General features: G+C 37.4%; 1 protein-coding gene across 1 annotated transcript; it reads right to left on the minus strand.

The window, feature by feature from the left end:
- Positions 1-206: 206 nt before the first annotated feature.
- LOC128228907 (alpha-2-macroglobulin-like) lies at positions 207-27,329 on the minus strand. Its single transcript, XM_052940451.1, is given in 29 exon segments — positions 207-343; positions 536-615; positions 1,874-1,953; positions 2,299-2,386; positions 2,560-2,897; positions 3,065-3,223; positions 3,831-3,986; positions 4,723-4,839; positions 5,007-5,224; positions 6,468-6,644; positions 7,034-7,120; positions 7,703-7,754; positions 8,278-8,376; positions 9,060-9,209; positions 10,855-11,083; positions 11,945-12,131; positions 15,393-15,510; positions 15,843-15,992; positions 16,713-16,864; positions 18,387-18,501; positions 18,942-19,163; positions 19,397-19,436; positions 19,438-19,574; positions 21,157-21,272; positions 24,362-24,477; positions 24,864-24,948; positions 25,832-25,936; positions 26,632-26,704; positions 27,100-27,329. Coding segments are annotated over 29 exon segments (3,924 nt in total). The 5' UTR covers positions 27,241-27,329.
- Between the last annotated feature and the right edge of the window lie 279 nt (positions 27,330-27,608).

Consider the following 27,608-nt stretch of genomic DNA (forward strand, 5'->3'; position numbering starts at 1 on the left):
TACCTATAATCGTATTTCCGTCGTAAAATTCCTTGTTTAAGAACCATAACATACATACAAAACGTTGATAGATATCGGAAGTTTTTCATTCTTATATTAAAGGTAAAAGTCAATTAACGGACGCAGTAGTCAAAAGTTTAACGATAAAACTATCTTATCCTTCATATATTCCGCCTGAAGGTTAACGTTGATTTGTTTGTGACATATCACCCCTTTACCCTGCTGGATTCCTCCGTCACGCGACACTGCATTACGGAGCAATCTATGCCCTTATTATCCATTGGGATTTCTTGCTTCGTTCCACAAGTCGTTGCGATACTGTAATCCACTGTTACGCTGTATCCTGTAGGTGACAAAACGTAATTGAGATGTTCATTTTTGTAACAGTCATTGGTACCATGGTTCCTTAAACTATGTGGTTTGTCATAGTGTGGTTTTTCAAATTATTTCAGACAGGTCTATGATAATATTTTAGTCAAGTAAGTCTGTTGCAAACCCATCAATACTGATGCTTACCCCATAGCGGAAGGCTTACTTGTTTCGTAGTAGTCGTAGACCTGAACACGGGCGGGGAGAGGGTTCATCCGAATTTCCTGCTCAACCTCGAAGTCCACACTTTGTACTTGTAAACTAGTTAACAGAAAAGGTTTCGGGTATTTTTAATGCAATACCAAATATTCAATGTTCATCTAGACCTATATGGTGACATAGATTCATAAAATAAACTGAGTTTTTCCCTTATGATATTTTGGCAGATAGTGTCAAGATTGGTAATATTTCATTTATTCAATGTGTAGATATTTTTTTAAATACTTTTTAATCGAGGGATAACCTCATTGATCTTGGGATTTCGAAAAGTAAGTTTCTTGTTGTTGTTTTCTATTATTTTTTTATTATTTTTCATTAATTAATTTAACGAGTTTTGTTTAAAGTTTCACATGTTCTAGACAATTTCTGAAATCTTGGAGTTGATAAAACTATCAAGTGGGGAAACATTGCAACCATTTCAGGGAACATTTCTGAAAGTGTATCGTATTTAACTTATGATCATAGTGTGTGCTCATTATTCATGTGGATTAAATTCTGTAAACATTAAAAATAGGATCGGTTACAATACTTTATGAACGTTCGGACATTTTTCTTTATTCCATGTATTCCAAATTCTGCATTACATATTCCGGTGCTAGGGACAGCTTTGATAATAAACATGCATTCTTACTTCAGAGTAAGATGTATCACAATTGATACATTAAACGGAAAAGGATAAATACATATTGAAACAATGGTTTTCATGAAGGGTATCGTGTTTAATTTGAAAGAAAGGTGCAGAAAACAGAGTATTTCTACCTTATGAGACGACAGTTGATCACAGTTAATGTTTTAGGACACACCAATCATTATATATTTGTGCATTTTAAATTTAAGCTATTAAATTAACGGATACAATCTTGTTACCAGTAATAAATATTAAGCATAAATGAACTTTTAAGTAACTATTTGAGGGGTTACCACTAAACATTTATGTTATACATTTTATGTTTTGATTTTGAATAAGAGTATCACTTTATCTCAGACCTATACTATGCATTTCCATACTCTGAAAATGTTTGAGCATAAGAATAATTTCCAGAATATTGATAACATTAAAAGGAAATGAATAAGACTTTGGCCAGGCATTGTTTTAATACTATATTACACCCATATAACCTGCCATAAATGTCATTGAGAAATTATTGTACTGACTATTCATGTATGATAACAAAGAGAAGAAACAGAACTAGTTGAAGTGAAAGTCTGAAACAAATTTAAAAATGAATATCGAGTAGGCAGAAACATAACATAGCAAAAAATAAAATGAATGCCAGTTCAACACCAAGCCCTTACCTCGTCAAAGTAGAGCTCGACAAAGTTTGCATCAAGCTCGTAGTTCTGGACTCGGCCTATCCCAACGAGCTGTGAAAAGGGTGGTTAATTATGTTAACGCATTCATACTCTTAACTTTGCTGATATTTCAACAAGAACTGAGTCTTACTACAATTACGTATTAATTATCTGATCCTTTGTCAGCATTGAATTAACATAAGTGCTTATTGTAAGGAAATATTCCAGAAGCCAGTACTTTGGGACGTTGGAAGTGTTCAATTACCATTACGGTCAATGAATTATCTAATTAAATCGAGTATTCTGCATTTACAGTAAATACAATTTAAGCGTCCGAATGGCCATACTTACCAAAAGTAGTCTTTACACTGGACATTTTTTATCTTCTTTAACATAAATACTAATATTCTATATGACCTGATCTAGGGTGCTTGTAACGGGAACCCAACCAGTAGACATTTTGATCTCCGCAATAGCCAGATTTGAAACGCCACTCTTCAAGTAACTGAAGCAAAGTAAACATGACAATAGTTACCAAATGCTCCCATTTGATGGGAATCATAAAACACATATGTGGCTTTCTTGTTGTTGTTTTCTTTCTATGATTTAGACAAAAGAACGTTAAACTTTTTTGAATAATAAAATAATATCGTCAAACCAGCAATTTATATTGCATACCTTGCACATACTTCCAACGTCCGCATTGCACAGTTGTTCTTTTGCGTCCTTGATTTGTAGACAAGTGTGTCAACGCTAAACGCCGGACTTGTGTCCTTCATTCGATATACATTATATTTTAAGTTCGACTGGGCGAGAACGCAGCCCGAACCAGACATTGATATTTCGACAGGTTTTGTATTAAGAAGGTCGATGGACTGGGACACGAGATTATTGTCGGCTGTCACTCTGAAATTATATGCCTGGCGATCTTGTCTTACATCAACTTGCAAATCCTGTTCTCCCGAGAAGGATACGGCGCCGAATTTAGCCAACGCTTGCAACGCCACCACTGTGTCCTGAAGAAAATAGCCAACAGTTTACAGTTGTTGGATCGTCGTAGTTACGTATGGTGAATTTGATAAAACATTCGTACGGCACAATACATTTAAAGAATGTGAAAGTATATTCAATATTTGATGTATACAATGGTCATCTACTCAGTCTTTGTATTATAAATCACAACTATAAGCGTTATCTTTGCAGAGGAGAAACCTCCGTAATCATTTCTCTGTCTAGAAATCCACTGCACGATAGGTGCCACCTTGTCCACGCTGGCTTTAGTCTCCAGTAATGCCAGAAGAACGTAGGCAGTCATCTCTACTTCGGCGGACGGCGCGGTATAATGCCATCACGCGGCATCATCTTCATTCTCAATATCTGCCTCCGGTGTCCGTTCCCAGTGAGTCTGGCCGGATCCTAGAGATATAAATACTTTTGACCGTGCTATACTGATAAGCTTGTAATCGTATCTGTGTACGTATGTGTGTGTTTGCTTTAAATACGTATGCTACAGAGCGAAAAAGTATGTTTTGCTGTATAAGACCTTATATAGTGTATAAAATAGTACATTTTAATTTTCTATTTATAGTTCGATTTTAAAAATAGTTCGATTTAAAATGCTTTAAGAAACTCTTTTTTTTCCAGAAAATATACAAAATATTCACAAACAATTAAAAACAACATTCCAACTCTAGTTTCGATTCAAAGAAACCAAATAGTATTTATTAACAATAACATGACGTCGACATATTCATTCGTAGATTTTCCTGCAACATCTTCACTAAATTTAAGGTCTGTCTAAACTTGAATCCAATTGGTCTGGTTGTATAATAGTCCACCTCTAAACCATTTGCTCGGTTTTAGCTAAAATTCGAGTATACTGTACACATTCAGATTTAGTAAAATCGAACCTTAATAAATATGATCTATGTTATTATACTCACGTGTCAGTTTGCGTTTGTCCAACTCTGCGAGAACGGCGGTGTTGCGATCGTCGCTCGGGGGTTGTATAGGCTGTGTGCGTACGCAATGACGGACAGGGTGTACGTATCCACTGCCTGCAGATCCACGGCACCAATGCACGAGAAACCTTTGTCAATGGCACTCTTGGGGTATGCAAATGAAAATGTGTACATGAGCATCGTCCATCGGAAGGTATCAGTTTGACTGAGAATTTGTTCATAATCATTCGATATGTTTAACATCTTTACTTCTTTGAAGGCAATTTACGTACAGTTTGAAATATTATATTATTTTACGATTCCTGATAAACATTCATTTTAAAGTGACACTCTTATTCAAAATTATTACATATACATGTATAACAAACTTAATTTTTGAGTGAAAAACCTTTAACTCCTTACTAAATAATGCATTTATGAAAATAATTAATTACTGACATCAAGATTGTAAGCGTGTGTTTAATAGCTGAACATGTAAAATTATTAAAAGATTGGTGAGTGCTTCATGATTTACTGTGATCTACTATCGTCTTATAGTGAAGAAATACAGTGTTTTATGCTGATTTCCTTCAAATTAAACTCGGTATCCTTCATAAGAACCATTGCTTTCGACATTTATTCATCCTTTTTTAAAACAATTAATTTTATTAATTCTGGTAAATCGTTTTTGGGAGTAAGAATCTTTGAAGAAGGATTCATAAAACTGAACATGACTATCAGCATTTATTAATGTAGTATGTGTCACTCTTTATATCAACACTTGGAAATAATAGTTTAATTAAGCATATTGATAAGTTTTATAATATACACTAAAGTAACACTCAGTAAACAGCTTAAACCCCTTGGAATGTCCATCAATTTACTGTCCCTTATGGCATACCTGGTTGTTCCTGCTGAAGCCTCCCTCTAGCAGGGCCACTAATATAAAGGCGGTCAGGTCTGTTACCTCGTCCTCATCCAGACCACCTTTCAGGTAAGAGCTGAACGTTCTTCCAACCTTTAAAACGCGCATATCATTTTAAATACTTAGTAGCTTCTTAGAATCGAACAATCGAACGCGAATTAAACTGATGAAGTTTTCAGATTGTTTCACGTAATTAAAATAGATTTTATTTCCAAAACGTGTACATGTTTTAACAATACAATTAACTTTAAATGTGTTACCTTTGGAAAACATCCATCCTCCTGTTGGTGGGATAGGATCCACAAACCACTATTATTGACATCATCTTCGTCAATCGTTAAGAATTTTGCAAAGAATGCCATTGACTTGACCACAAAGGCGGTGAGCCATAAACTTCCGGTTTCGTTCCCATACTGGTTCTCTTCCCATATACTATACCCGTTGTCGTTGTGGCGGTACTTCAGTTGCCGCTGGTAACCTTAGTGTACATTTACGAATCATAACGTCGATTCAAAATGCAGTGGTTGGATTGAGCAGGGAAATTACAGAACCTGAGTAGTCAAAGGAAATGTTTGTAGAGACAGTCACTAATCAAATAAAACATTGCAGACTTATGCAATAGTAGAATATCAAATTGGGAAGTTTAAGCTTAAGGATTTTAAGGAACATCCGTGTCTTTCAATAAAAATGGCGTGGAGTAAATTCAATATATAGAACAACAACCAGTATATTAGACGGAAAATGCCGTACAGTATACACGGCAAGATATTGGACAAATACGAGCATATTGGCGGAACATGCCGTACACGACAAAACATAGGAAAACAACCGGTATATCTGACAGAAATTGAGGAAAGCATGGAAAGGTCAGCAACTAGCCAAAAGCTGTATGGAGCATCCGTACCATTCAATAAAAATGCCGAAGAAAACACGACAAAATATAGGATAGCAACCGTTACATCAGGCCGAGAATGCATGAACGCATGGGTAGGTCAGCAACACGCGAAAAGCTGTATGGAGCAGTAGTGATTAGTCAGGATGAACATTATTAAATTATTATTATTAGTGCAATGAACATTTGTCTTTAATATTAAGTTGAACTATCAAAATATAGGGCAGAAGTTGTCACAAGAACATCTCGTGGAACAATAAAAGGAAAAAAGTTGTCACTAAAACATATTGTGGCTGCAATATTTAAACTTACATTGGAAGAGAGTATAATGCAATGAGAGAACGTTTCAAAACTGGACAGTTGTGAAGAAGTTGTAAGAAATCTTTAAAGAATGGAATGTTACCTTGCCTTCTTAGCATGAATGTCATGCCATTTTTTCTCCTTCAATGAATGTCATGTTATTTTGCCCACTTTAATGAATGTCATATTATAATGTCTACATAAATGAATTGGATGTTATTTTGCATAATGAAATGAACGGCGTGTGATAATTTTGTCTACTTTAAAAAAATAACATGGTATTTTTCCTATTCAAACTTTAATGATTTGCATGTTATTTTTCCTCTATTCTTCCAAACATATTTTAAAGTAACGCTTTCTTATTTTTCTATGGTTCAAGGAATATTAATCTCAGGCATTTATTAACTAATCAATGAAAATCCGTAAAAAAAATAAGTTAAGTTACATTTTTGTAGAAAATGTTAACGTAAGGAAGTGCTTCTCTTTAACAAATTTTAAGTCAGTGTTAAACGATGTCCAAAATCCTAACCTATCCGCATATACCTATAGGCTTTGTCCGTGATTTCGTGAGATGAGCGTCCAGTGGCATTGAGATACTGAAGCACGAAAATGTTTGGCACCCATCTTGCCAGGTTCGGCTCACCACATCCGTATGGCATTTTCAAAATGTTCTGCAGGTTGGAAAGGGTTGGCCCCATGATGTCGCCTGAACGAATAAAAAGAAGTAAGTATCTTCCTATCGGAATTGTGATTTGAACTCACATTTCTATGACCAAATAACACCTTGATTACATGTGACTGATTTGTGATTGCCTGATCTCATGCTCATTTAGAAAGATTGAAAACTCGAGATTTGCTAGATGCCTTTTTTCATAATAAGCACTTTCACTATTCAACGTACAATGTGTTGTTTGTTTTCTATCAACAATACCACGCAGCGTTTCGCATATTTGATTCGTCATACACGCAACGGAAGCATCCCAATGCTGTAGTTATTTGGTCATAAAGAGAAGATCATTTCGCCGAATATTGCTTTAAGCAACGGAGCGGTAACACCAATGAAGGCATACAAGTATTGGTTCCGTGTGTACAAACCTACAATGGCGACAGTAGCCCTTGTGGAATCGGGAACCAATAGTTCTGGAAACTTATGTTCGAACAGTTCTACGTCACCCGCGCCATCTGATGTTTAGATAAGACAATATTTTGTTAAGTAATAAATCAAAGGAACAGTTGATATCAATTTTTGCTTAAGATGCACTCTAACTCCCGGATCAGATTTACCACATTTAATAATATTGGTTAAATATTCCAAAAAGGATGAATAAATGTCAAAAACAATGGTTCATATGAAGAATACCGAGTTTAATTTGAAAGAAACGCGCATAAAACACATTATTTTACCTTATAAGACTATATTAGACCACAGTAAATCTTTTTGCTTTTATCAATCATTTAATAGTTTTGCGCTTTCTGCTATTAAACACACGGTTACAATCTTGTTATCAGTAATTCATTGTTTGCATAAATGCATTATTTAGTAAGTAGTTAAAGTTTATCAGTCAGAATTGTTGTTTTTTATACATGGGTCTGTATTGATTCTGAATAAGAGTGTCACTCTAAAACACCGTACACTGACATCGTATATTTGAAATATTTCAAATAGAAGATTGAACTTACCAATGTGTATGTTTTTTACACTTTTGGTACAGAACCACAAAATAAAGGAATTTAGTGTGATAATAAAAAATAAATAGCACATGCCTTTAGCACACAAGTAAGCGCTGCTAGTTTCCTCTTTTGGTTGACCCCCTGCCTGCAATATAACATGTATGTTTCGCATGTTGAAGGCTCGCAATTTGAGTGCGGTTACCAAAACATGAACTGGAAAATTGAAGCTGATTGTACTGTAAACTGTGTTTCTTGTCTTATATTGTTATAGCTTTTGGTTGATATTAAATGTTTGCTTTTGGTGTTCGAGCTATTCAACAAGATCCCGTTAGCGTTTGTCTTCAGGCTGATGCATGAGATATTATTTTGTGAAAAACTAAAACAAAAAACTAGCCTGTTATTTTGAAATGCTTGTTGCTAAGACACTAGTCGCAGTGAACACCTTTGCAGCTGTTTTTCATTAACACCTAATGTACACTTAAATTAAACTTAATTGACACTTATAATATAATTTATCAGAAGTTTATGCACACTTGCTAGATACATTATTGCCCCAAATTTCACAAAATGTAAATAGTTTCGTTTAGGTACCACTCATCCAACGTTTCATGTGTGTTAAGTCTACTAATTCAGGTCAGTCCTGCGGCTGAGTCTGCGCATGCACATACCTCAATAAGGAGCTGCTTCTGGACGCCGTCAGACACACCGACGTGGTCTGTGTTCAGGTTCACGTTGGTACACAACATCTGATCAGCAACCGATACCGCCTGTGTGGGCATGTTGTTTAAAACGTATCAAAAATCAGCATCTATGATGAGTACGAAAACGAGTGATCTGGACACCTTGGATGATTTTTTTGTCTTTTTTAAAAATGCAAGCGTCCATGTAGGAGTGTAGCTAGCATTAACGCAGTTCTCAATAATCGCGCGTTGATCCGTACGAATTAACTGCGCAATCCGTAACGCTTAAGCGTTCAAAATACAATGCTACGTGTGTGCTACACAACACTATCAATATATACGTATATACGTTGAAATTTGGCAATAAACGTCATGAAAGTTTATCATGGACGTCATGTGAATTTTAAGGACAATGCTGTTGTTTTAAAAAAAAAGCGGGTTTAAGGCGATGAATGTAACAAAACTTTGTAAATTATTGAAAGTGTTCCGTAACGCATAACATCAGTTGCCTATGTAACGTGTATGTATGTACATGTCAATAATATGAATATTTTTTATTGAAATATATTAATATCATTAAATTCTGCTGATTTGTAGACTTTTACTTCAATATCATCTGTTTATCAATATAATTGATGGCAGTCCAGGAACCTTACGGATGAACCTCGTACATAAATATGAGACTACAGCTTTAACACTGAACATAAATTATTCAAATGTAATGCCAAACAAAACGTTCTTCATAAAAAGTTACAAGGTCCGAGACATACCATGGCCGTGAGGTCAATCTCGCCGATGATGGTTGGAATCATGTAGAACTTGGTCGACTCGCTATCACCCCCGCATAGACAGAAATGCCGGGAACTGCCGCTCACTCCGGTAAACTCGAAACCGTCCGCCTCCCTTAGCGATACCTCCATCTAGAATACGATGTTAGTAGAGATATAGAATGTGGGCAAAATTTGCTCAAGACGTTACTTAAACCTTCCTTGAACGTTGTCGCTTATTGTCGCTTATTGTCGTTCAACATTGACCGTTCTCATCTTAGGAATAATGACGACAATTTACGATGCACGGCGACTTTTTCCGACCTAGTATGCCGAGAAATGAAGGCTTCAATACAACATTATGATTGTATATCGCGAGCTTTTGTACGTGCATCCTTCGTTACTATTGCCTTACATCAAAGGAATACGAGTAGAAACATCGTTAAGCTTTCATTTTATGCACATGTTGTATCGAAAATATTTACCAGCCTTACAAATCAGTTTTTATCATGTCAACCACTATCGCAACATATCATATGTTTTACAATAGAATGTCACAATGACATGAAAATTGCTTTTTGGTGACGAAAACAAGCAACAACTTATGACAATAGGCGACCGTGTGTAAATATGCGTCACGAGACAGGGTTTTTTTCGGATCGTACGGCATGTACGCTATAATGCCACATCCATACGGTTTTAGTGTTAACATGAGCGATATACTATCTGTAAAATGTTATTGTCGAGTGACTTTCGTTTCATGAAACAGTGGTGACAAAATAAAAACAGTGTAGTTGGCAAGTATTTCCAGCCACATTTTTCAGTACATGCTTCAAAAACGTAAAAAATCGTACCAGAAAACCATGCCGCTTCACCAAAATAGCCGCATGTGACCATGCTCGACCACGCACTACAGTGGTAAAAAGGCCGTGTATGATTAAAGGCCGTGTATGATTTCAGACCGTGTATGATTTAAACCCGTTTATGAATGAAGACCAAGTATGGTTAAAGGCCGTTTATGATTAAAGGCGGTTTATGACTAAAGACCGTGTATGAATAAAGACCGTGTATGAATAAAGACCGTGTATAGTTAAAGGCCGTTTGTGATTTAAGGCCGTTTATGATTTAAGGCCGTTTATGATTTAAGGCCGTTTATGATTTAAGGCCGTTTATGATTAAAGGCCTTGTATGATTAAAGACCGTGTATGGTTAAAGGCCGTTTATGATTTAAGGCCGTTTATGATTAAAGGCTGTGTATGATTAAAGACCGTGTATGAATAAAGATCGTGTCTGATTAAAGGCCGTGTAGGATTAAATGCCTAGTATGATTAAAGACCGTGCATGATAAAAAAAACAACCGTGTATGATTAAGGATCGATTTCAATTTGTTGAGAAACCATCATTTCCCAGTACGGAGTGTAATGATGAATCAGAAGCTACCTTAAACGTCATTAAGCGAGAACAATATCAGGATACAAGGAAACCATTAAAGACATGTCAGATGTCATTTACAGTTTATAGGTACGAGATTCGTGCGGTAGGCCATGGACAGAGACCATTTGAACTGTCTTGAAATTATGAGGCTATTTGCCAGAAATGGCAACGTAATTGTTGTACGAAAAACAAGCACAGGATGGATCTTAGAATGTCTTTTAAACGCATAAAAACCCGATGTTATATTGTCATTTGTGAATTGTCAGGACGTTGTTTATTGCTATCGTTATCATTTTTGTGCCTGGGTGCTGGCGATGACATTATTTCACGAAATACCTTCATATTGTAAACAAATGAAACGTACCGCAACACACTCCTCGAGGTAGTTAAACACGGTGACGGTCACCGGAAGTGTTTCTCCGCGGACCGCCGAATACGGAAGCGTCATAGAAGCGAAGAACGGTTGAAATCCTGTTATTGACGTCAGCGGAGATACGCCCAAACCGGAAGACGGATGACTGCATAAAGCGTTACCCTGCCACTCGGTGATTGTATCAGGCATTACCGTTTGCTTGACCATCGTACCAGTATCTCTGATAAACAAAAATAAGGAAATAAACGCATTCAATAAACGATTATTCACAAAAGCTCTATATATTCCAGATACTCATATCTAGGACACATATTCTAAATATTTACAATTATCTTTATTTAAAACTGCAAACATGAATTTAACTTACGGCAAATTAATGGCACTAAACGAGTGGAAACCTTCTTGAGTTTTGGTAGTAAATAACAGTAATACTTTAGTAAACTAACTCAACAGAGAATAATTCCCACAGCCATGTTTCGAGAAACACACTCCTAATTCTCTCATTTTGAGTAGTACTAGATTGGTCACTGTTGACTAGACTTTTAATCCGATAATTAGGAGAGTCGTCAATGATTATAAGTATCTTCCATGGCCGTTCGTGTAAGATCCCGAACCGAAGAGTGTTTTGAGGAAACGAGGTTTACCAAGTTCATGCAGAACATCCTGCGCGAGGGTCGGGATGAACCGAGCAGCCATGGTGGATTTTTTTTCTCCCACCCCAGTTAAATAAAATAAAGTTAAAATGTGCTTTTTTCGCTGTAACTATTTTGTGCGTAGTAAAAGTTAATTTACGTAAAGATATGTGATATGCTCGCAGTGGTTCAAAATATGTCAATTGTCAACTCGTTCTTAAAATAGTTCTATGGAGAGTGCACCATTATTTCTAGAATGGTGCCATTTAGAAAGAAAAGTAGGACAGAAGAAGAAAATGACGAGCAATTCTCTTCACATGAAAGCCAATGTCGTTGTGTTCAAACCCTCGTTTAGAACCTACATTTGTATTATTATATGATTTAGGCACATTTAAAACATTCGAAAAAAATGCTCGTCATTTCTTGTTCTCGCATTTCCTTGAACCAACCCAATCTGAATCAAGTCCCATAACCAAGTTTCCGGGAAGACGCTTCGGATTCGCTCTACCTCCCCTGACCTAGAATTGTCGATATCATCACTTCCTGTTGGCAGATTTTCTGTATCGATATCTTCAGCAATACTGTCTGGGCCCGAAACGGGGACCAAACTTGGAAAACCGCTCCGCATGAAATTCCCTTAAAGACCAAAAAGGACACGCAGTAATGTTTTGTTTATATATGAGTATTATTTGATAGGTGAAAACATTCATCCTTTGAAGTCCTACTCGATTGAAATGTGACGTTTGGGATGAAAAGTGATTGATGTTCGGTGCAGTAGTACACAAACAATGACATGTTAGACAACAGTCTAACCGGCTTATGTCGTATTTAATGATTTACGATAATACATATGGCTTTCCATTTTTTAATCAAAATTCTTTAATCATGACCAGCATTCATCAATGTCCTTCACGTAGTAATGTATACGAACTATTATTATATGACTCTCTCTGACGTCGTGCACCATATCAATTTCAATTGTAAACAGAGTTTTCTCAATTAACATAATTGTATGTCACTACGATATATAGCAGTGGCATATTAAAGGCAAGGTTGCTTTTCCCTGTGCGAAACAATTTACATATTGCCGTTATCTAGAAAAATACCAATGCCTACATACAAACAACATCGTGATAATACAGCTGATTAGTTGAATAGTTGTACATATAAGCGATCACAATTGTTTTATAATAAATAACGCATGAGTCAAGCAAATAAATGTGTTTCTAACACATGTTACAGCATAATCCGAGGACAAAAGAATAAAACTAACGGTAAGTAAATTTCAAGCATTATATTGTCCTGTTATATAATTCAGTAACTGAAAATAAATGCTCACCTGCTATCCAGTCTAGGAAATGAGAGTATTAAATGCAATGACACGGACATTAGAACAGTCGTCTATAGGAAACTTAAGTGATCTCTACCAGTCCCGCGTATTTCAAAATGGTATATTTATAAAGTTGTAAGCAAGAACTAAGTAGGAAGTTACCAGCAAATAGAAACTAGGGAACGGCCACTCTATAGTTAATCATCGTAGTTTGTTCGAAAACTTTGACCTGATCTCTAATTAAATGCATACACCAGTTAAAGATAACGGTTATTGGTTAACAATGCTTTTGAAATATTTTTCTTACGCCATCTGTGCGTACGGTACCATTTGCATGGCCTCGACTTCAACACACCGTTGGTAGAAACCCACACACTGGCACCCTGTGTTGGATGGAAAATACAAAAAGTGTACATTGGCTGCGGCGTGTAAGCTTATTTATACTCTGTGAGCGCCCCGGTAAGATTGTTAATCATGTAAGGCTTCTGGAGCAAAGTGCGCACAATTGAATGTAACACTGGTTAGAGCTTCCCCTGGTTCTTTATCGTGCACCCCTACCCCCCCCCCCCCCCCCGGGGGGGGAAGACGATTAGTATTTTAGTGGTGCGGGATATTGAACCCTGGATGGACTGTCAAGTGTGTTACCACTGAAGCAAGGATCCGTGAATTAAAAGTACAACAAGAAATAATGTTTCATAGTAGCTTTACTGAACTATTACGTCGATATCAGCCTGAGTACTTAAGTAAAACAAAAGGACAACTACACCTATGAATCCTTTTAGGATTGGCGAATTGCTTTTACAAGCCAGCGGGCATTCGCAAATCGCAAAATAACCCACTTCTGTGGGAAAGTTGCTGAAACTTTGATGATCACGAAAACAGTTTTCCAATAACATATGGAAACAATCTAGGATATTTTTCAATAATTTGAAATGTCCTTTTCATTTTCAAAACATAAAAACTGAATGTCCTCTGTATACTGACTTAAAGCTGCTCTCTTACAGAATGACTGTCTTGACAACTTTGAATCGGGCCCGAGGTAAGCAAAGTGTGGTCCAGCATAACAAATATTTAATCTCTGAGATAATCATGACGTGTTGTTTTCTGATTGATATTTTGGACTGAATTCAAAATATAACAACTGTAAATAATGTGCATTACTCAGATGCGTCTTTTCCAATGGGCAATGGGGTAAACTGGCTTTCATCTGAAAATAGGTCATTTTGTTAATGCCACAAAAATAACATGATTAGCAGCGCGTCCAAAAAGTCATTCAATTGCTTTTATACCATTTTGTTTTCGTTTCATTCACTCGTGAACGGAATCGCTGAAAAGAGTACAATGAATCAGGAACTAAATCAGAACAAAACTAGAAGCGCCGCAATGCGACGAAACCAGGTTTTTGTTATGGGCAATCAGAAATTATAGCCAATTAATTTGTTGTATGAGCAAGTTCAATCTGCAGCTTCATATAAGCTATATTCAAAACATTTTTCTATTTTTAGGAACAGTGACCTTAACCCCACCTCCCAAGCTAGCTCTTCACATAAGCTACCTTCGCTCTAATTTTCATCAATATCTATCAATGCTAACTAAAGTTATTGGGCAGAAACCATTTTTCTATTTTAGTAACAATAGTGACCTTGACCCCACCCCCCTCAAAAGAAATTCCAAGCTTGCTCTTCACATAAGCTACTAGTACCTACACAAAAAGTTTCGTCAATATCTATCAATCCTAACTAAAGTTATTGGGCAGAAACCATTTTTCTATTTTTAATAACAGTGACCTTGACCATAGCTCCACCCCCCTCAAAAGCAATTCCAAGGTAGCTCTGTACATAAGCTACCTACACACCAAGTTTTATCAATATCTATCAATGCTAACTAAAGTTATTTGGCGGACACCATTTTTAAATTTTTAGTAACAATGACCTTGACCTTAGCCCCAACCCCCTCAAAAGCAATCCCAAGCTAGCTCTTTACATAAGCTACCCACACACCAAGTTTAATCAATATCTATCAATGCTATCAAAAGTTATTTGGCAAAAACATTTTTCTATTTCAAGTAACAGTGACATTGACCGTAGCCCCTCCCCACTCAAAAGCAATCCCAAGCTAGCTCTTCACATGCTACCTACACAACAAGTTTCATCAATATCTGTCAATCCTAACTTAAGTTATTGGGCGGCAACCATTTTTCTATTTTTAGTAATAGTGACCTTGACCTTAGCCCCTCCCCAATTAAAAGCAATACCAAGCTTGCTCTTCACATAAGCTACCTACACACTAAGTTTCATCAATATCTATCAATGCTAACGTATGTTATTGGGCAGAAACTAATGTTTGACGCCCGCCCGTCCGTCCGAAAACGACAACCTCATTCTAATAACCCGGTTTTCGTTGAAAACCTGGTTAAAAAAAGGAATCAGTGGGGCTGGTAGGTTCTCTTGAGGGACTTTATCATCCAGAATATAACTACACTGGTGATAGTGATTTTCATTTCAAAGCAGTAATCGTCACCGCTTTGCTACAGAAAATGTACTTTACATTGTACTGTTCCTGCGTACCTGGGCGGGATGTTGATGGTGCCTGATTCTGGAAGTATTTATCACAGTATGCTCTATTTTCATCATTGTAAAAAGTGTACGTGCTGACGCGCTTGGCCTTGTTCACTCTTTTCAATACCTGCAGAGAAAAACAAAAACATCAATGGAACTAAAATTTAATAAAGGTATGTCCTTATTTCAATGGACGATGTTCAAAGTATATTAAGGACGAACCAATAGTTGTATATTGAAGGCACTGATGATGCAGTCAGTGCTTTTTCCTATTCTCACTCCTTCTAAAATAGCGTCGAAAACATGTTCAAAACCCGTAAGTTGTAAAATAAATATATCAGATATTTTTTCATCTTTCAAACCTTTTAAACATTCCAAAAGCAACTATTTTCTTTAAAGTTCAAAAATGAAACCGGTATGTTCTTATCTTATATAAATATATGTATTTGTTCTATATACCTCGTCAGGACTGAGATGGTTGTCGCCAGCCAACAACGTGACACTCTTGTCCACCATTCCCACGGAACACAGGGATCCCGGGGCCGCCTGCAGGAGGTACTCCACCTCATCTCCAGGACGCGCTTCTGCTTTGTTGAAACCCATCTGCACCTGATGTGGCATGGGTAAAGAGTTTGTGTGTGTTTGACTCTTGTGATCTCTAAGGCGGCTTCCAAAACATTAGATTCTGTCAAGCATTTTTGTTATGTTTTATACGAACATACAGGGGAGTTTATAAACAAGTTATCAGTCCTCTTTCTCACGTATAAAGCATCCAGAGGACATCACTAGATAGTCATTTATAATAAATATAGAATGCAACAAAGGCAATAATTTTATGTTTTCGCCAGTCAGATATTAAGGTTTACTCAATTGGCCGCATATTTTGTAAATCAACCCTTTAAACCGCAGCATTGCCAACAGTTTCAGTAACATTCTATCATTTTATTTACCCATGTTTACTCCCCTAGTGTTGGGGGCGTACCGTTCAAGCACATCCATACCTTAGGCTTTACCACTAACCCGACCGACCCTTGTTTTTTCTTCCGCATCCTATACTCTTTTTTAGCTGTAGTGTGGAATTATTTTTCGATGTTAAAATTTGACCATTTTATAATTAATTTTTTCCACAAAAGTGATATACCCTATATTGGTGGAGTTAGTACAGAATCCCGGTTTTCCAAAAAAAAACACTAAAAAATAGAACAAATATAATTAAGCCTACCTTCCTTCCCCATTTTTTTACTTTTTGGTGGGGTGAATGTACGTCAAGACTGTTTTGGCATAAGATATATAAAATAAAATCCATTCACTAAAGGACTAGAAATCTACCTTATTCTTGAAGCATTTCTCGACCTTGAAAGAGGTCGTGGCGGCAACGACCTCAGAATCCGACCTCATGCAGTACAAAAGCACAGTTGCTTCCGACGTCATTTCATCCGAAACCGGAAGTCGCAGTTTGAAATGTCCTATAGCTTTCTTTTCTGTAATAATAATCAATTGGCGCATTAAAGTGTTTTTCTTTGTTTTATTGAAAAAATCCAAACATAATTACTGTGGTATACTTCTGATATAACATTATTTATTTTAAATATCGTACTATCTGCATGTACCAGGCATCGGTTGCTCTGATTCTTCGAGAGTTTGAGCAACTTACGGAACAATGGTTTCCTCGACTTCCGGAACTTCATGAACCAAGGTTATGCTTTCTATGGGAATGTTTTCGGCCCCGTCATCATCTAATGTATCTTCCGGTCCATAATGGTCTATATCCGGTAGAGGAGCCATAATGGAATAATCAGGTTGTGCTTAAACAAATGTGTGTATCTCGTTTTGAATTTATGTTTGATAGATAGATTTGGATTTAACGACAACATAACCTGTCTGCTATTTTTAAATATTGATGCATCTACGCGTTTATAACAAGAATGAGGCGTCGTGAAACAAAACCCAATACGTACTACGGCGTAATTAATCGTCGATGAACTGGGATAGCGCTCACAAGGCTCACATGTTTCTCAAACATAATTGAAAACCACACACAACCCATCCGCATCCAACCCATACACACAACCCACCATCACACAACCCACACAACCAATCCACACACAACCCACCTACACACAACCAACACACCCACAACCCATACGAACACCACCCGTCCCCACACAACCCACCCACACACAACCCATCCGCACACAACCAACCCACACACAACCCATCCGCTTACAACTCATCCGCACACAACCAACCCACACACAACCCATCCGCTTACAACTCATCCGCACACAACCAACCCACACACAACCCATCCGCTCACAACCCACCCACACACAACCCATCCGCACACAACCCACCCACACACAACCCATCCGCACACAACCCACCCACACACAACCCATCCGCACACAACCAACCCACACACTACCCATACGCACACAACAAACCCACACACAACCCATCCGCACACAATCCATCCGCACACAACCCACCCAATCACAACCCTTCCACACTTAACCCATTCACACACAACCAACCCACACTCAACCCACCCCATCACAACCCATCCACACTAAACCCATCCACACACAACCCAACCACACTAAACCCAACTACATACAACCCACCCAAACACAACCCAACTACACACAACCCATCCACACACAACCCAACCACACACAACCCATCCACACACAACCCAACCACACACAACCCATCCACACACAACCCAACCACACACAACCCATCCACACACAACCCAACCACACTAAACCCATCGACATACAACCCACCCAAACACAACCCAACTACACACAACCCACCCACACACAGCCCATCCACACACAACCAACACACCCACAACCCATACGAACACTTCCCATCCGCACACAATCCATCCGCACACAACCCACCCAATCACAACCCATCCACACTAAACCAATCCACACACAAACCACCCAAACACAACCCACCCACACACAGCCCAGCCACATGCATGTTCCTTACCATTCGTGTACCTCTTGAGGATCTCTAAAGGTTTGAGGCCCGCGATGATGGCGGAGGTCCCATCAAACGTCTGTGTGATTTCCTCTGTGCGGAGCAACATTTTGTTGGAGAGAACCTAAGGGAAGCATATGGCTAGAAGAACTGCTAACACTCAACGGCAATGTTGAAAAATATGGCTAGAAAATTACTGTTCTTCGAAAAAATATAAATTTTTCAAATTGACAATTCCTATAGATTTTGATAAAAATTGATCATTTCATGTCAGGCGTCAGACGAAGTGTAATACAGCACATTTTCTTTCATAATAAATGTACATTTGTTTTTTTTTATGTCTGTATACAAATGAATGTCCTCAGACGACGCTATATACACTGCAATTTTGACGGTATACACATTATTTCCGTCGTAAATTATAAGGCATGAGTTAATCAGATTGCAAAGTGATATAATATGAAAATCTGATCTGTCTGTTCTAGTGGCCTTTGCCATAACACGAGAACGACGTGTTAACGTGAAAGAATTTTACAACGCAACATTTAATCTTAATATCCATACTGTCACTGTAAAGCGGTAATCTTCTCCCTCCATCGCGGTATAATATACGTCAATATCTGAAGTGCCATCGCAAGGCGTTTCCGTCACTTCCGGAATGAATATAAAACTGTTGGAGGGTGAGTACCATTGAGAAAGCATCTTGGATTTGGTAGGCGTCCATGTCCGGGAGAAATACGAGCCATTCGCGTATCGCAAGTCGTTCTCATACACTACCGCTTTCGCCTAGGAATAATTGACATCGACGTTATATTTAGTCCATTAAATGTACTTATCTATATGAAGGGACACCGCAAACACGCTAAGCGAGTAAAAAATCAACAAAAGTCCACGCCGAGACAACATCTAGATGAATTGCATAAAATAAATAGTACTACAATATGTTTGACTGATATAAAAAAAACTTTAAGATATGTAGACGAAACGACAGCCGAAAAAGGCTTTGTATGAATCCGCACCTTTTTATGGTAATCTCCCGTTGAAGCGCTCAGCTCAGCTCGCAAAATGGACAATTCCGTTGACATCCGAGGTTAAGTTGGCTCGCCAGTAGTAGTCCCCTTTCCAGCCCAGGTTCTGAAGAGTGACCTCAATCAGCTCGCCAGTGGCAGGAGTACCATCAGGGTTAGTTACTACAACCTTTAACAAATGCATTAACTTACGTTTATAGATGTTAGTGTTTTCCCCTACATTATATTAATTGCTATAACTGTTCATGCGTATAATGTCACGCCTACTGTTTGCATATGCAGGGCGCCATTTCAGTGCCAACGCTGATTTAAATGACGTCCCTATAGCATGCAGTTGCTAACGGGTCGCTGCAATGCGACGACACCAGGTTTTCAATGATTGACTTAAGAATTTCAGCATTCGTTGTGAGGTTCAGTTTCTTCTTTTTTCTTATCTTTAACAGTGACCTTCAGTCTTGGGAAACCGTCAAAAGTATATATAAACTCCATAACAATATGTCAACCCTTACTAAAAGTATTTAATTTCAACCGTTTTTAGAATTTTAGTAACAGTGGCATTGACCTTGTCCCTTGGGGCCATAAATTATCTCCTTAATTTATTCCTATACATAGTGTTTGGTCGCAATATGTTAAGCCTTACTTAATGTATTCAGTTCCTTCCAATTTTCTGTTTTAGTAACAGTGACCTTGACCTTATGAGCCCAAAACGCCAACCCATGAAAGTTCTTTATAAATCTTTTCTATATACCAAGATTGGTCACAATATGTCAACCTTAACTGAAGCCATTCAGTACCAACCGTTTTGTTTTCTTTTAAGTTGTCTGGTAAGCGCAATTTTAGCGCACGCGCTTCTATCCAAGGCCACCCGGATTCGATTCTCAGCTCAGGCGAATGTGAGTTTCATTAGGGGTCCCCAAATCGGACAAGTGTGTTTTCTGCGGGTACTCCGATTTCCCCCACACCACAGGACAACTCTCTCGAGTAACATCGTACCAACGAAAGGGACTTAGTATAAGTTATCACAGCTGTCTACACAATCGTTGTAAAATATATCATGTTTAAACAAACCATTTTGTTTTTTTTTATTTATAAGTAACAGTGACCTTGACCATGATCTTAAACACAAGCCCATGACAGGTGTCCATAAACTCTTCATATATACCAAGTTTGGTCATAATGCGTCAACCCTAACCTACGCTATTCAGTTCCAGTCGGGGTTTTTTATTGTTAGTAGTAGTGACCATAGGGACCCCAAACGCAATCCCATTAAAGATCACAATAAATTCTTCCTTTATATGAAGTTTGGTCACCATATTTAAGCCCTAAATATGGTATTCCGTACCATGTAAGTTTGCGTAGAGACCCCCACCCGCCCGAAAATCGGTCGCCCTTCCGCCCGCACAACGACGTTCGTCATTCTTATGACCATGTTTCACTTTGTAAACACCTGGCCCCAATTTCTCGAAACTTCTTAAGCTTAACAGGCTTAAGTCCCTAATTTCAATTGGCCTGAATACATACTAAAAATTAATTTTGATAAATGAGAAATGCTTAAGTGTCATTATCATTTAGAATATTCCTACATAATTTGTAAAAACTCTTTAAGAAGTAAATAATACGTTTTTATAGAAACAACAAAAATAGTGAGATTAGCTTAGTCCTGTTATAAGAGACTTAAGAAGTTTCGAGAAATATGGGCCTGGTTATTAAGTAAGACCGGAGTATGTTCAAGACTCAATAATCTAGTTTACCCTGCCCCTGTAGGGGAAGCCAGGCTTGAAGAACCCATCTGAGTCGTCCTCAATAGCCAGAGTGAGAACATGTACGGACAAAGAAGGTTCGTTACTCTCACCATACAGTTCCACACCTGAAGTAACGAAAAATTAACAAATGAACGTCAGGAATACCTGATGACAAATCGCTTATCAATGAAAATAGAAAGCTAGTATAAAAGAAACTACAATGCCTATAAAACTAAGACACAGATGAAACAAACTCTTAACCGGTAAATATAAACACCTTTAACAAACTTCAACTTTTAATAAAGAGTCGATTTACACCTAAACACTATCTCCTGTTGAAGTCGGTAAAGGCCAAAACAGCCGTGTGAAGTTAGCAAAAGATACGACATCGGACATTGGACAAAATGAAAAAAATGAAAGTCGTGCTGGCTGGACATTGGACATTGGATATTGGACATTCAAAAAAGATTGCCGTGCTGGCACAACATTGGATATTGGACATTCAAAAATGAAAGTCGTGCTTGCACGACATTGGACATTGAGCTTTCAAAATGAAAGTCGTGTCAGCCTGTTTGCATGTTCAATGTCGAGTGTCTTACCAGCACTACATTCATTTTAATTGTCCAATGTCCAATGTCGTGCCAACATTTTTTATTGTTTCAATGTCCAATGTCGTGCCAGCACAACTTTCATTTTTGAATATTTACACCTCAACTTCCATTCCTTAAATGAACTGCCTTTCGGCAATTGCGTTCATCAATCGATAAACGCAACATCTTCGGATATGTTCGGATCGTAGTTCATTGCATAACAATATACATGAAAGCTATTGATCTTGTTATTGGTTGAATTGTGTCTGCAGGTCCCGTAAAATATAGATCAACATTTTTAAAAGTGTTAGTTTATCATATTTTAGATATATTGGTACCAGAAGTGTTTCAATTTTACGTTTTAAAGTGATTTCAAGTGGTTGATCATTTCCCGCGTTATTGTGACGTCATTTGAAAAAAAATGTTTCCGGTTATAGTCGGGTCGTTCTATTTACCGAATGGGTAAGAACGGGTTACTGAAAGGTTTTCTTAAATGAAATGAAGTGTTTTTTTAACAATTCTTGAATGAAATAATGAACTATTGGTGTAAATATAAGGAATGAATTGCGGGGTTGATGTCATTATCGGGGATATGAACGCAATTAGGTTGGTCAAAGTACGCGTGGAGTCCTTCGGACTCCACACACATTGACCAACCCAATTGCGTTCATACCCCGATAATGACATCAACCCCGCAATTCATTCCTTAAATGTCCAATGTCGTATATTTAGCTAACACAGGTGGTCAAATCATAACACCTATTAGTAATGAGTCGTTTAACAATTAAACAAATAACCTGTTCATAAAATGTCGGTACACGTCAAAAAACATATCACCAGTGATTGTGAACAGTACCTAGTCAGTATTAATAATCATGTGATAATTTAGATAAAACTTAATAGTGATCAATATAGAACTGCTGTTAACTTTTACTGATGTAAATACCATTCAGGCAGTAATTGTTCAGTCATCCGAATAAAACTATTGTTTAATATAGCACTGGTGGTAAGATTCAACTCTGTTCGTTTAAATTATATTTTTTTTAATAAGTAACTTATTAACTAATGTTTCATTTCCAACCAAAAAATAAAACAATATTTGGAAATTTTATTTTATTTCCTCCACCTCCTTCGAACATATTCAATCATGGTGGTTTGTTAAACAAACTATAAAAAATAAAAGTCCGTATAAAGAGTCGGTAAACGGCAAAGCATATCATCTGTTAATAAAGCGTCGGTTAAGGTTAAAACATATCACCTACTTATAAAGAATCAAAACACTTTACCTGTAAATAAAGATTCTATATATTCATAACATTACAGAACTAAGATAAGCTTGTTATGGGGAAGTCATAATTGGTAAACGCTTTTTAACCATATTGTTAGATATGACAGTCAAAGACAGTAACATTTATATGAAGATTTATTTAAAAGAAAAAAAAATATTTTCTGCGTTTGAGTGAAACGAATTAGAAGAGAATTATTTTCCCATGTAATGGAATAACCACCAGGTGGCGTTTTATGTGCACGAGTGGTTTATAGGCACGAGTATTTCGTGCGTATATGAATTTAAAAGCATTCATCGCTGGGAAGCCGATACGCTCACATCGATACAATTGATAGTAAAATTGTACAGGCAAATGTTTAAGGTGAAAGTTTTCGGTTAATATGCAATTTCATCATATGAATGATCTTTTTGTTCTCACTTGTATACATAGCGTTGTAATTGAAAATTGTATATTTTGATATAGTACATGACATGAATCATATAAATTATATGCAGTTTATACCTAATTGTTAAGGAGCTTATGGGTGATGAGGCCCGACATCTAGTGGTACGAGACAAATCCTGTAAATCTGGATGAAAAACCGGCAGAGGTTTCTGAGTTTTCCCCAGAAGGATGGTTTTATCTCAGTTTTTCCTCGGTCAGTCGACCACTACTGTAAGCTCCATTTTTGTCAGGCATGATGTTAATAAGACATACTTTACTCATGTTGCAAGTTTATGCTGTATGTGTTAATCGGTTTCCCAAATCGCTTCAGTGAGACTTCCAAAATAATACCATTGATTTGTGTTGTCTTCTATAGGATAGGAGGTTATAGAACGGTATTAAGGGAAATGACCGCTTAACGCTACGGAGTTTACTTGTTATTGAGCCATTACCTGTGTCATGCTCTGTTACTTTAGCCTGAACCCTCAGTTTGCCATAGATGAAAAAACGTGGTTCTCCAAATCGAAGCTCATCCGCATTAATGTGGATTTCATAACAGCCGTCAATCTACGTGTGAAAATTAATATAATATAGATAATCAGTCTTAAGATGAAAGTTACGACGCGGAAGCAGAAATGACAAGAAGAGCAATGATGACAGCAGAAGGGTAATAATATAAGCTCTCATGCTCACATGTCAACATAGTTATGTCCATTATCAGATCATTAGTCGTGTTTAAAGTGCATTCGTGTCATGTTTGTCGAATGTTTTTATTCAGTAAGTATTTTAGTTACACATTGAAACAAACTATTTACAGGTTTTCATCCGTTTATAGACCTAAACATGATGAAGGCATGCTGTAAACTAAGACAAAACTGATGGTACATATTGTTTGTCTTGTCTCGGACCTACCTCGGCAATGATGACTGCGCAGGGTAGTACCTCTACTATGAGGCATAGTCGAAGTCCATGACCTGAAGCACGCCTCCAGACGCAATGTGCCCTGTACGTTCTTCCCATATGTGTATCTAGAAATAATGTTAAAGTAATTGTGAGTTATATTAATTTTTACAGAGGCTAGGTCAGTAAACGAAAAATATAATGCCTACTTATAACCTTGAACCATTACTTAATATCTGGCCAGCATATATATATATATATCCAAGTTCACGTTCATTGGTTGGCAAGTGTTATCACATAACTATTAAATACCCTCGACGAGGTTAAACAGTATTCTAATTTTTAAACACACTGTACTGGAAAATATCAAAAACAACCATCTGCAATTTATGAAATTGGGCCTAAGTTAAAGCTACATTTTGGACAATACCAAATATATTCTGCGCCATCCTAGAAGGATGCCGACTTATTAAAAAGGCTGCATTACACAATTCAGTACAAATAAGAAACCTACTTGGCGCATCCTGTTCCGGAAACCATTTTGCTGGTCGGTAACAAGTAGGAGGGTGGGGTAACAGTCACCTCAAACTTTGGTAAAACTGAAATACAAGTAATTTGAGTAAGAATTGGGGCTCGAAATGGGGGAGGGGGTGAATATAGTTTTAACGATGGGTTACACCAAAAGAAAACAAACAAATGGTCTATATCATAAATACATAAGCAAATGTAACATTTATTTAAAAGCAGAGTATTCTTTTTAGATCATCTACTTTTTAAGACGTACGACTATTTCACTATAAGAGAACTGTTTCACAAAGATGCTTTATGAAACGCCCACCTATGTTTTACCCACATATGTAAATGTTAAAAAGGCGAGTTCAAAACGTTGTAAACATACCAAATCAATCGTACATGCAAATGACGTTAGAGCAAGTAGCAACGGAAATATATCACTGCACTAAACCAGTGTGTGTAAACCATGTGATAAATTACGTCATACATACTACGTCGAAAGGGAACATTTAGCTTAAAAAAAGACTTAAATCAAAGATAACTTTTCTTTTACTACCCCATTTTAAATAAAACAAAGGGCGGTCTATGCCAGTTAAAGAGCCATGCCTTTGTTTCATTACCGAAGTTTGATAAGGTGATTACACTTCGACAAACCTGTTTCCAAAATAAGACTTTGACAGTGCTCCGTCAGACGACCGTATTGTGAAAAGGTTCGCGAAGTGATGTAAGAAACTAATTTCATTATCAAACTATGGTTAAAGACCGAAAGCGAGGCTCCGTAAGCGGCGTAGACTGCACTATGTTTATTTTAAAATGGTGAATAAATCGTGAAGTTATCTTTGTTTAAAGTCTACATTCCAAGCAGAATATTGCCTTCCGACGTAGCATTAATGACGCAATTTATCACGTGGTATACACACACTGTAAACTGGTCCATAATGTATTTTGCCCAAAGAGAAAATGACCAACCACATTCGTCGACCTTGAACGTCCGTTGCGCAATGGCTTCGACCTTGATATTCCAATTCCCTAGAACGGGGTCTGTGCTCAGTGGCATCTCTAGAGTCACCAAGCCTTAAATCAAACACAAGTATGTAAGAAAGTGAAGGTCATGGTACCCAACCCTCAGCATTACAAGCATACCTCTCAGGTTCAATATTATGTAGATGAATGAAGGTCATGGTACCCAACGCCCAGGCATTACAAACATATTTTTCAGACTCAATAGTATGTAGATGAGTGAAGGTATCATGTTATCAAATCCCCAGGCGTTACAAACAAATCTCTCAGACTCAATAATATGCGTGTAAGGGAAGGTCATGCTACATAACCCCACGCATTACACGCATATCTTTCAGGCTCCATAGTACGTAGCTGATTGATGGTCATGATACCAAACACCCAGTCTAACAAACAGTTCTCTCTGGCCCTGGTAGATAAATGAAAGTTGTGTTACCCAATACCCAGCATTTAGGCATAAGACATCTATAGCTTAGAACAAATATATTTTTAGAAAATGAAAATGTTTAGAAATTTTCTCCCAGTTTTGGAACAAGCATCAGTTCTGAACATCAAAAATAAAATCAACTTGGTAATGGAACGCAATCATTTATAAAAAAAAAGACTACGAGGTTACGGCTAACTGACAAATAATAAACACATTTTACAAACTGTATGAAGGATCCCAATATATCTCAGTTATATAATTTATTGAAATGAATACCTTTTAATAAAAAGTAGAAAAATGTTGTCCAAACACTTAAATGTACCTGACTCTGTCTGGATATCGTTCCATTGCATTACCCGATAACCGTTGGGTGTTTTAATGGTGATTTTCGGGTACTGAAATCGGGAAAATATTTTAGATATGATTTTTATATTCACCCATGTGTTCGTCAAAGTAGTCGTTAATCTTTATTTTACAATCAGCTTGTCAATAATCACACAGGCAGCCTTACTTAAGTATGGTGGCCGATTCCTGACATTTCATGCTTTTGCAATTTCGCGACAAAATTAAGGAAAATACGTAAAAGCAAATCGCACATAGATTTTACATATAAACATACATAAAGATGGGCGAAAATACAAAACTGCGCCTGCTGGTCGTCCGATAGTCGCATTTTTAAAACGCATCTGTCGCCTTTTCACACCGTGTTGAGAAAATGCATCAAGTGGAGGGGCGAAAATGCATGTGATACTGAATATCAATTTACTACAGCGAACATAGAAAAACTCACGAAAAATCGGTTGGGCACAAGTTCAGTGTCCATGGTAACGACACGGACTCTGACTGTTTCGCCCGGCTTGTAGATAGGTTTGTCCGTCTGTATTAGTGTGATGGACGGGGATGGGGCGACCACTACAACGGTTTGGGACATTCCAAATAGCTTCTGTGAGTTTCCGTTGTTAAGGGTTATGTTGACAGTTGCTATGTAAGATCGCCCATCCTTGGGGGCATCAAACTTCTGACAGAGAAACATTCGATCTAGAAAAAATATAATACTAGTAAATATGTAGCAACAGACTTAGAATAAAAAAATAAGAAAACATAGGTTTGCTTTGTTATTCATGTTATACAATAAGCCCGTGCACTAACCCTGAATCTCCACCGAGTCGTCAATTGGCATTACCACCGCGATATCCGGAAAATCATCCTCCTCGCCATTCATGCCCATGTTGATGGCGACGTTCCTGACAAGACCTTCATAGGAGGAGGTAAGGTTCTCCAAACGCAGGCAAATCTGGT

The sequence above is a fragment of the Mya arenaria genome, chromosome 3, assembly GCF_026914265.1.
Source record: "Mya arenaria isolate MELC-2E11 chromosome 3, ASM2691426v1".
In the NCBI taxonomy this organism is placed as follows: domain Eukaryota; kingdom Metazoa; phylum Mollusca; class Bivalvia; order Myida; family Myidae; genus Mya; species Mya arenaria.